The sequence below is a fragment of the Panthera uncia genome (assembly GCF_023721935.1).
Source record: "Panthera uncia isolate 11264 chromosome D3 unlocalized genomic scaffold, Puncia_PCG_1.0 HiC_scaffold_8, whole genome shotgun sequence".
Classification (NCBI taxonomy): Eukaryota; Metazoa; Chordata; class Mammalia; order Carnivora; family Felidae; genus Panthera; species Panthera uncia.
Window position 1 is genome coordinate 52,533,461 of NW_026057586.1, and position 12,029 is coordinate 52,545,489.

Consider the following 12,029-nt stretch of genomic DNA (forward strand, 5'->3'; position numbering starts at 1 on the left):
AAATTATTCTGACCACTGAAAGTGTGTTGGGACAGTACAGCATCGGAAAGAATATTTGCAATGGATTTAAACACATACAGTTTTTATAAATCACAAGTTCAAAATGCAAAAGAATCTTCATTGATGATCATTGGTAATTGCTAGGGTGCTGACTCATTGCTATAAAGATAGACATATTCATAAAGATATATGTGTTCTTTCTTATATGAACTGTGTTTCAGGGTAACCAAATGGAAAAAAAAAATTTTCATAGAAATTCTTTAGGGGTGCCTGTGTGGCTCAGTCAGTGAAGTGTCTGACTTTGGCCCAGGTCATGATCTCACGGTTTGTGGATTCAAGCCCCACATCAGGCTCTGTGCTGACAGCTCAGAGCCTGGAGCCTGCTTCAGATTCTGTGTCTCCCTCCCTCTCTCTGCACCTTCCCTGCTCGCACTCTGTCTCTCTTTCCAAAAATAGCATTAAAAAAAAATTTTTTTTAATTCTGATTTAAAATATTATTTATATAGGTGCACCTGAGTGGTTCAGTTGTTTAAGTGATCTTGATCTCAGCTCAGGTCTTAATCTCAGGGTTGTGAGTTCAAGTCCCACATTGGACCCTACACTGTGTGTGGAGCCTACTTAAAAAATCTTCAAATTGTAACATCATGATTTTGCCACCACTAATAAATAATAGATCCAGGCAATAATAATAGATACCCAAATGATTAGGTAAAAAGTTGATGGGAAAACTTAATAATGGAAAGATCAGATTGATAAACCTGAAGCCACTGATTGATCTTAGCAACACTAAAAGCAGGACATTTGCAATTGTGTGATTGAGTAGGAAGTAACCTGAATCCAATGAAGCTTCTAGTTAGTGCTTCCTGACTGAAGCTCTGTGGAAGAATTAAGCACTCGAGAAAATTATTTTCCCTAGGATGGTATGTAAATGGTAACCTTCTAGATGGTTTGGGAAGGAGGTTAATTCATTGCATCCAATCGATACCTTCCAACATAAGACCTTAATTCTCACAAACTGAGAACAGTTTGATTTAACTACCAGTGTACAGGAAATAAGGGGAATTTTGGAACAAGTTAAATGGTACCATCAGGAAGTAATCAGCCAATCCAGAATGTCAAGAATGGGACATTGTACAGGGCAAATGACTGGTTTTGTTAATTGGTCCCATAAAAGAAGGATAGGAAGAAGGATGAGCTAACTTTTGTAGGATAAAAGTGTTTGAAAGATGTAAGAATCAAATGCAATGTGAAATCCTTGTCTGAATCCAGATTTGAATCTTTAATATGACAACTTTGGAAAAATTTGGAGAAATTTTAGTGTCTCCTAGATATTAGATACATTAAGTAATTATTTTCTGTATAACATTATATAGTATTTACATTAAAATAAATATATTAGAAATGTGTACTGAGGTATTGGTTAAATAACCTCATGTCTGAGGTATACTCTAAAATACTGCAGGAGGGGGGAAAAAGTGACAGGATATCAAAAGAAGATTGGGCAACACATTATAAAATTATTGCAGCTTGAAATGGGAATTCATTATATTCCCTCTTTTTTCATGTAGGTTTACTATAATGTTTTTTTTTTTCTTGGCAGTTTTTTTTTTTTAATTTATTTCAGTAATGTCTATACCGAGTAAGGGGCTCAAACTCAACCGTGATAACAAGAGTCAAATGCTCTTCTGACTGAGGCATATAGGCACCCCTACTATAATTTTTAAAGAAGTGTTCTATTTTTTAATTTATTATGGGGACCATATTTCCAGTTTTCTAAGAGACCAAGGAGAAAATTCCTGCCAAGCAGTTCTAGAGTAAAGTACACATTTTTAAAGTTGCACCATAGCCCCAGACCTTGTAGTTACTAAAGTACAACTATACATGTCACTGATTTGGATCTTAATTAAGATTTTAATTAAGATTTTGTAGCAATTCAGAGGTGGCATGGGCTAGAGTTGATTTTTTTTTTTTTTATGTTTACTTATTTTGAGGAGCATGAGCAGGAGAGGTACAGACTCTCTAGAATCCCTATCAGGCTCCACACTGTTCATCACAGAGCGTGACTCGGGGCTTGATCCCAAGGACCTCAAGATCATGACCTGAGCCAAAATCAAGAATCAGATGCTTAACTGAGCCACCCAAGTGCCCTGATTTTTTAGTTTATCATTATGTTGTTAGTAGTGGTAGTATCATTTTCATTAAAGTCATACATGTATATAAATCAAATGCCATATAAGATTTAATGTTCTGTAATGTGAGCCACATGTTTTATTCTTTAAGTTTTCTAGGAGTTGTGTTAAAAAGAAACAGAGGCACCTGGGTGGTTCAGTCAATTAAGTGTCCAGCCTGGATTCAGGTCATGATCTCATGGTTCATGGGTTCAAGCCTGGGTAGGGTTCTCTCCTGTCAGTGCAGATCCCACTTCAGATCCTCTGGCCCAGCCCCTTCCCCTACCCCCCCCCCCCCCCGTGTGCGCGCGCGTGCTCTCTCTCTCTCTCTCAACATAAATGAATAAACTTAGAAGAAGAAACATTAATAGATTTTTTTAAGTTTATTTGAGAGAGACAGTGACAGCACAAGTGGGGGGAGGGTCAGAAAGAGAAGGAGAGAGAGAATCCCAAGCAGGCTCCACGCTGCCAGCGCAGAGCCAGCACAGGGGTTTGAACTCAAGAAACTGTGATACCATGATCTGAAATGAAACCAAAAGTCAGTTGCTTAACAGACTGAGCCACCCGGGCACCCCTTAATAATTGATTTTTTTGAATCTAGTATATAAAATATTATCACTGTAACATGTAAATAGTGTAAAAAATTTTTGAGATATTTTAAATTCTTTTTTTTCATACAAAGTCTTTGAAAATCAGAAGACTGTAAATCTCTAAGAACTAGTTACATTGCAAGTGCTCTGAGCCACACGTGGCTGGTGGCTACCATATTGGAGAGCACATATGAAAAGGGGCTTATGATGATGAAATCATGTATCCTATGCGTTCTCACCCATCCCATTCCCAGAGACAACTTTACTCAGTTTTAGTTATTCTGTTGCTTCCTCCCTATTTTTTATATACTGTGTCTGTCTTGTTTTACCAGCTTTAAGACAGTACAACTCACCTGGCCCCTTAGTGTGGAAGTCCATATTGCTTGGCCAACCTAATGACTTTTGGACTGAATTGTTTGGAGGTGTTTTAGAACTTTCCATCATGATGCAGAAGGAGTTATAGTCACAAAAATCAGAATATATTATTAGGAGAAGGATAGAGCCAGGATAAGGTGACAGATTACAAATACTGTTACTGAAAAAACTAAAGTCAAACTTCACAGAAAAATAGAAAAAATACATGAAGACAACAAAGGAGACACAAAAAAACAATTCTGACTATTGGGAATCCTAGAATGAAGAAAATGGAGAGGCAAAAATATGTGAAAGAGAATTTCCCAGGGATTATTAATACATGAAAGGGCCCACTGAAGGCCCAGCACACTGACCATACTGGCACAATGACTGATGTACCAGAATATATTTCATAGTAAAATTTTAGAGTATCAAGGGAGAGGGGAAGAGCATAAATGTTTCCAGAAAGCAAAACAGAACCATATTGTCTGTACAGCTTTTGACACATAGAAAATAAAGCATTGTTGTTTACCTTTGTGGTAGCAGTGTTAGAAGTTTAAGGTTGAAAATGTGGTTTTGCATCCTGTTTATCTTTGGAAGATTTAAAATGTTTAAGCTTCCATTTAAAATTTAAATTACTGGGGCGCCTGGGTGGCTCAGTCGGTTAAGTGTCCGACTTCGGCTCAGGTCATGATCTCGTGGTTCACGAGTTCGAGCCCCGCGTCGGGCTCTGTGCCGACAGCTCAGAGCCTGGAGCCTGCTTCTGATTCTGTGTCTCCCTCTCTCTCTGACCCTCCCTCCATTCATGCTCTCTCTCTGTCTCAAAAGTAAATAAACGTTAAAAAAATTTTTTTTAATTTAAATTACTGTTTAATTAGTAATTTCCTCATCCCTAATCTCTGCCAGTTCTCCATAGATCTTGAACCAATAATTCTTGCACAATCTCAAAAGCTTCAGAGCATTTGAAATGAAAATATCTTGAGGTACCTGGGTGGCTCATTCAGTTAAGCATCTGACTCTTGGTTTCAGCTCAGGTCCTGATCTCATGGTTGTAAGATCGAGCCTCCATGTCAGGCCCTCTGCTGACAGTGCAGAGCCTGCTTGAGATTCTCTGTCTCTCCCTCCATCCCTCCTTCTTTGTCTGCCCCTCCCCCACTCACATGTGTGCTCTTTCTGTCAAACATTAAAATATATATATCTTAACAGAATTGAAATACTGATATATTTCATCCATACAGTTGGAAACAAATTTAATAATATTAAGTAGTAAATAGCATAACTTTGTATTTACGTTATTTTTATTTGTATGTATATTACATACTTCTGTATGTTAACTTTTATAGAGATTACATACTATATTTTGTCAACTCTAAGATGATATTATAAGAATCAACATTATTTTATGAAACATTAAAACATTGCAGATTTACTCATGACATTAAAAGGTAGGCTTCCAAGATGTTAAATGTGGATCTTAGAATCCACAAAATATGTTTGGCCATGTATGATAGTGTGCAGTAGGCTCATTTTCTTCAGTAGAGGCTTCAGTTTCCTAATTCATTTTCTACTCATAGAGTTAAAAATTAGCTGTTTATCAAAAATGTGCATCTTCTGTTTGGAGATGGCAGTTCAGGGAACTCTCTTTAGGAAATAAAGTATTGAGATATATCTGACAAAAAAAATACTGGCATACATATATATATATATATATATATATATATATATATATATCTCAAAGTGTTGTTCATTGTGTTCATGTCTATATGAATGGGATTATCAGTATTTTTAAATGTTTTTCCTTTTGCTGGTATTTTGTGACTTATCTATAGTAAGCATTATAATTCTTGTTTATTTCTAAAGCAGTAATCTAAGGAAAAGGGGAAAAGAAAAGCAAAAATCTTAAGTTTTGAGGTCTGAGATATGCCAATCAAAGAACTATAATACAAATTACCTGTTACTCTATATGTTAAGTACTGCTTTTATTTTTGAGGATTTCTCTCTTTCTTGGCATACATGTGAAAGAAGTAATTATATACAAGGATTCAATTAAATATGTTTATACCAAGAATTAACATAATTAATGGAACATAGTTCCATTGGGTTCTTAACCATCTTTGTCTGATGTGGGAGTTTAGGAAAGGAAAACTGTGGTACCTAAAATTTATTACGTTTTTTTTTTTTTTCCCCCCGCTTTGACTAGGATTATAACCAAATCAGATGTGTGAACAGAGAAGAGGGAACCATTGGTCTCACTGAGAATGCCCTGCCTTCTGCAGCTCTCTTTCAGAAGACCAAGAGAGTGACTTACCAGACTGAATATTTCTGGGGGATGATACAACTATCTGGGCATGCATTTTGATGTCAATCCAGATAGGACTGGAAACAGCCATTCAGTTTTTTGAAACTCACTGGACAGTATGGATTTACTGGAATTATTGCAGTCATCATGCCCTTTGGTTGTTATTATCTTGCAAATGTGTCAGGAAAATACGCAAATATGGCAGTGACTATAGAACTGGCACATAGCATTTATTAATCCTGAAGAAAAGTATATGTACTATTTTTCAGTATGATTATCATGGATATGCTAGAACTATTTCTTGGAAAAAAAACCTTTTTAATACTTTTGTGTGAATTTATTTAACAAAACTGTTTTGTCTGTTGTGTCTAAGGAAAGTTCTAGAGGTTAGGTATTTAATTGTAAATATGTGAGGGAACTCTTAATGAAGAATTCAGAATAAAAATAGAAAAAGCACAGGTATCTGGGAATTCAGATATTAAGATACATGGAAAAACGTTCAGTTGATGAGTGAACTTGTGACAGCAGTAGCATTTTAAATTTCTAAAGACTTATCCTGTATATATATAAGATATGCAGCGGCATCAATTTTTATAAGTATTGTTTGACTTTATTAATACTAGATGATATAGTCTCAGCCTTAATTCTACATTTTCATTATTTTGTAATTTTTTATTACTATTTTTAAAGGGTTAAAGAAGTCGTACACTCCCACATTAATGTAATAATAGTCTACTAGAAAGTTGCTGCAAAAATGTTCAAATTGCGTTTTAATTCAAGCTAATGTATGTCAATATATATGTCTTTGTGTAAGTCCAGGACTATGGTTCTGTGAAGTTATTTTGTAAGGAAATGCTTTTGGTACAGTTTTGTGTCCCAGGAAATGTGTGTGTTTTTTAATCCTTTCTGAGTATACAGTAAGGTTAATAAAGAGGATTGTTTCTTCCCTATTAGATAAGTGTTTTCCTTTTTTAACATTGAAAGCTCTATAAAAGTTAAGTTGGTAAAACAAAGCTAGAGGCATCACAATTTTGGACTTCAAGCTATGTTACAAAGCTATAGTCATCACAACAGTATGGTGCTGGCACAAAAACAGACACATAGATCAATGGAAGAGAATAGAAAACCTAGAAATGGACTCAAAACTATATGGTTAATTAATCTTTTTTAAAAAAAATTTTTTTTTTCAACGTTTATTTTATTTTTTGGGACAGAGAGAGACAGAGCATGAACGGGGGAGGGACAGAGAGAGAGGGAGACACAGAATCGGAAACAGGCTCCAGGCTCCGAGCCATCAGCCCAGAGCCCGACGCGGGGCTCGAACTCACGGACCGTGAGATCGTGACCTGGCTGAAGTCGGACGCTCAACCGACTGCGCCACCCAGGCGCCCCTGATCTTTGACAAAGTAGGAAAGAATATCCAGTGGGAAAAAGACTGTCTCTTCAACAAATGGTGTTGTGAAAACTGGAGAGCAACATGTAGAAGAATGAAACTGGACCACTTTCTTACAATGTACACAAAAATCAAAATGGTTGAAAGACCTAAATGTGAAACAGGAAACCAACAAACCCTAGAGGAAAACACAGGCAGCAACCTCTGACCTTGGCCAGAGCAAATTCTTACTAGACACATCACCAAAGGCAAGCGGGAAAAAAATGAACCACCAGGACTTCAAAAAAGATAAAAAACCTGTGCATTGAAGGAAACAATCAACAAAACTAAAAGGCAGCCTACGGAATGGGAGAAGATACTTGCAAACAACATATCTGATAAAGGGTTAGTATCCAAAATCTGTAAAGAACTTACCAAGCTCAATACCCAAAAATAAATAATCCAGTTAAAAAACGGACAGAAGACATGAATAGATTTTTTCCAAAGAACACCTCCAGATGGTTAACATACCTGAAAAGATGCTAAACATCACTGATCATCAGGGAAATACAAATCAAAACCATGATGAGATGCCACCTCCCACCTATCAGAATGGCCAGAATTAACACAAGAACCAACAGATGTTGGTGAAGATGCAGAGGGGACAGAAAGAGGCTCACCTCTTTTAAGGACACAGCACCACTGAATGCATGGGACAGTTTGTAACTTTTTTTCCCCCCAAACTCAAGATACTTTACAAGGCTCTGAGGAATAGGATATTTAGTTTGTGTAAGAATCATTAGCCTTAGTGCCAAATAAATTCAACTCAAGGTTTTAATGTATACAAAGGCTACAAAATACAGATTTGAGGGGACGTATGTACCCCGATGCTTACAGCAGCATTATCAACAATAGCCAAACTATGGAGAGAGCCCAAGTGTCCTTCAACTGATAGATAAATAAGATGTGGTATAGGGACGTCTGGGTGGCTCAGTCGGTTAAGTGTCCGACTTCAGCTCAGGCCTGACCTCATCATTCATGAATTTGAGCCCTGCATCAGGCTCTGTGCTGACAGCTCAGAGCCTGGAACCCACTTATGATTCTGTGTCTTCCTCCCTGTGAGACACTGTGTCTCTGTCTCAAATATTAAAAAAAAAAATTTTTTTAAGAAGATGTGGTATATATATATAGACAATGGAATATTAGCCACCAAGAAGAATGAAGTCTTGCCATTTACAATAACAATCATGGAGCTGGAGTGTTTTATGCTAAGCGAAATAAATCAAATACAAATACCATATGATTTCACTCATGGAATTTAAGAAAGAAAACAGATAAACATACGGGTCAGGGGGAGAGTGAAACAAACCATAATGGACTCTAGAGAACAAACAGGGCTGATGGAGGGAAGTAAGTGGGAAGTGGGTTAGATGGGTGATGGATATTAAGGAGGGCACTTGTGATGAGCACTGGATGTTGTGATGAATCACTAAATTCTAAAACCAATAATGTATTATTACATGTTAACTGACTAGAATTCAAATAATTTGAGAACAAAGAAAAATACAAAAAAAGTTACCTTGGTAAAAACTGTTAGGGTATTTATCTTTATAATTGGAAGTGATTTAACTTTTGTTGAAGAAGGAAACAAAATGGCAATAATTTAGGAAAATTGGATTCCTTTCAAATGACACTATTTCTTACTAGTTAGATGTTAGCTAAAAGCTCCATCTTCTAAATTTTTTATACTTTTGACTGTATGTATGACTTGGTTACTTAACAATCATGAAATGGGTGAGATAAATTCTGTAATACTTTATATGATTTTCAAATACTTGTTAGTAACAAGTTTGTATTTGTATCCATTTTATACTGTAAGAAATGTCTTCAGTTATATTAGCTAAACATTTTCATGGAATCATCTCTTCCTAGGACTTCATGACTATGTAATTATATTTATACATGTTCATTTTTTTTTGCATGTCTGTTGGACAGTGTTTCTTATGACTTCAAAATTTAAGTTGTTACTTGTTATTAGCATGTATATGCTTAGATTTAGGGATAGATAGGTAGCAACATTAAAATTCATTATAGGGCATCTGGCCTTAAAACATTAATTATCTTAAATATAAGGTAAAGTTTCTCCAAAGCTGGCTTTGTGCAAGCAGGTATTAATGGATTCATCAATAACCTAAGTGAAGATATTTTCCTGTTTAAAATTAATTCCCTTTTGGAGAGTAATCAAATTGGTGTTAAAGAATCACCTCAGTGTCAAGCAATTCATAGTATAGACAGACATAATATTTTTATGTTAGGAAGGTTAAATTTAAGGTAAAATAATGTCCAATAGTATAGATTCCTAGTATTCTGATTCTTTAGACCATGCTCCAATAAACATATGGAATAGAAAATATTAGTAATTATATCTCTATAAAGTACTGTATTTAAATCTTTGCTAATAGCATTTGCTTACATCTACTTTTCTCATGTTTCTCTCCTACAGCTACTCTTAATTTTATTTTTTAATTTTTGAGAGTAATGGAACATTGCATTTCATTTTTCTACATTTTTATTTTAGTAGGAATAAAGAATTGTGTGCCTTGAAAGTTATTTACTTGATAGTCCATTGGGCAAGATTTTTTTTGTTTGTTTTTTTAATTTTAGAGCATTAGTTGGGGAGAGGGGTTGGGGAAGAGAGAATCTTAAGCAGGCTTCACACTCAGCACAGAGCCCAACACAGGCGTCAACCTTACAACCCTGGATCATGACCTGAGCCAAAGTCAAGAGTCAGATCCTCAACCGACTGAGCCACTCAGGTGTCCCAAGTTTTTAATTTTTTATTATTTAAATGTAATTGGAATTCAGTATTATACTTGAAAATAGCAAGAACAAAAACCAATATAGAATGAGACCATTACTTACGTTGTGCTAGAATTATAGGGGAATATTTAAGGGCTAGAAGGATCTTTGTATTCTTATATCATTTAGATATTAGTTCTGTGATATATTTAATGATAAGTGGTCAACCAATTTAGTGGAAAAAATTTATTTCCATGCTTTCATATACCAGAATTATGTTTTGATTTGTTAAACTTATGACATATTTCTCTTCAGTAGTTCTGCAGAGAACTACTGCAGAGTTCTGAATTACCTCTTTGAAGAACTGCTGACAAGTCAACCATGGATCTCTTTACACAAATACTAATGAAAAGACAAAAGAATCAAACCAATCAGATATGTTTAAAAGGAATGATATATTGAATCTTGGCTACATTTGTATGAAATATTCATGTGTAAATTTCCTAATGTTTTATTTAATAGAATTTAGATTATTCTATTGGTTAGAATACCAATTTCATAAGACATTTATAAATAATGATTACGAGATGCTACAAAATGTAAAACCAGAATTTGGACTTCGTTGTCTGAAATACAGAATAAGTTTTACTTTTTTTTTTTTAGTTTATTTTTGAGAGAGAAAGCACAAGCCAGTGAAAGGCAGAGAGAGATGGGGACAGAGGATCTGAAGCAGGCTCTTTGCTGACAGTAGGAGAGCCTGACATGGTGCTCGAACTCAAGACCCATGAGATCATGACCTGAGCCGAAGGCAAGACGCTTAACCAACTGAACCATGCAGGTGCCCCAGTATGATTTTACTGCAACATTTATAAATTCATTAATTCAGCAAGTACTTCCACCTGGATTTGCAAACCAGTGTGTCTGACCTGTGGAAGAAGATAATAGCTACCATTTAATGAGTAACATGCTGAGTGAAACATTTACATACACATTATTTACAAGACACATTAGATTCAAAAGCATAAATAGATTAAAAGGATGGAAAAAGATATGCAAACAGTTAAATTACAGGAAATCTGAAGTGATATTAGTATCAGACAAAATTGACCTTGAAACGTGTTATTAGAGATAAAAGCATTTTATCATAAAAAGGTGAATCGGGGAGATATAACAATTATAAACATACATGTATCTAGTGACAGCACCAAAATACATGAAACACAAACTGACAAATGAAAGAATTCGGCAATGGTTGTTGGAGACCATGAGCCCTGTTTTCAATAATGGATAAAACAGTGATACCAAACATAGTAGAAGACTTGAACACTATATACCAACTTGACTTAACAGACATAAAGAAATTGCACCCAACAACAATATGTATTCGTCTCAAGTACACAAGGAATATTTCCCATACCAACCATAAGACTAGATACTAGCATAAACCAAATCTTAATAAATGTCAAAGAACAGACATAAAGTTATGTTCTCTGATCACAATGCAATCAAGTTTGAAATTAACAGAAAACTTTGGGAGCCTCACAAATATGGGGAAATCAAGACACTCCTAGATAACCAATGGGTAAAAAAAATTCATGAAATATTTTGAGATGAGTGAAAACACAATAGACCAGAACTTACGGGATGCAGCTAAAGCAGTGCTTCGAGGATAACTTAACAGCTGTAAATGACTAAGAAAGGGAAAAGATCTCAAATCAATAACCTAATCTGTTACCTTAAAGGATTGGAAAACTAAAAGTAAGCAAGAAGAAAATAAAGGTTAGGGTGGAAATGAAGAGTATGAAATAAAGACTAGAAATACAAGAAAAAAGTAATGAAACCCGAAGTTGTTTTTTTTAAAAAGATCAACAAAATTGACCAAACTTTGGCTAGTTTAACCAAGAAAAAAAGAATATACTGGAATAGAGAATACAATTGGCCTTTGAATAGCATGGGATTAGGAGCACCAAACTACCTTCTCCCTCCCACTCCCCACACACATTTCCAAAAATAAAACTCTTTGACTCTCCAAAAATTTACTAATCGCCTACTATTGACCAGAAGCCTTATCGATAACTGTTGATGAACACATATTTTTTGTGTTATATGTATTATATACTGTGTTCTTAAAGTAAGCTAGAGAAGAGAAAATTTTAAGATCATAAGAAAAAACATGTTTATGGTACTGTACTATATTGAAAAATTTGTTTATAAGTGAACCATGCCCACTCAAATTCATACTGTTCAAGAGTCAACTGTACACTAGAATCAGAAATGAAAGAGGGACATTGCTACTAATCTCACATCAAATTTGCATTCCAGTTACTCAAGCTGAGATGTCCTTACTCAAGTTGAACATATTGCGAGTAGAAGATATCTTTTTCTAAGAAGATGAAGAGAGTCTTTGGAGAATGGCCTCACTAACTTGGTAAGTTAGTTTTCTCAGA

General features: G+C 35.2%; 1 protein-coding gene across 4 annotated transcripts in view; it reads left to right on the plus strand.

Annotated features, from left to right (window-relative positions):
* The window catches only part of SMCHD1 (structural maintenance of chromosomes flexible hinge domain containing 1), a 168,288-nt gene that overhangs the window by 149,232 nt on the left and 7,027 nt on the right, over positions 1–12,029 (plus strand). For 3 of the 4 annotated variants that reach the window (XM_049620377.1, XM_049620379.1, XM_049620380.1), the window contains one exon: positions 5,313–6,361. In XM_049620377.1, the coding sequence (XP_049476334.1) occupies positions 5,313–5,337 (25 nt within the window). In that variant the 3' untranslated portion in view covers positions 5,338–6,361. Of the gene's footprint in view, positions 1–5,312; positions 6,362–11,904; positions 12,011–12,029 lie in introns of those variants that run through there. The other variant, XR_007455432.1, reaches the window with a different exon arrangement.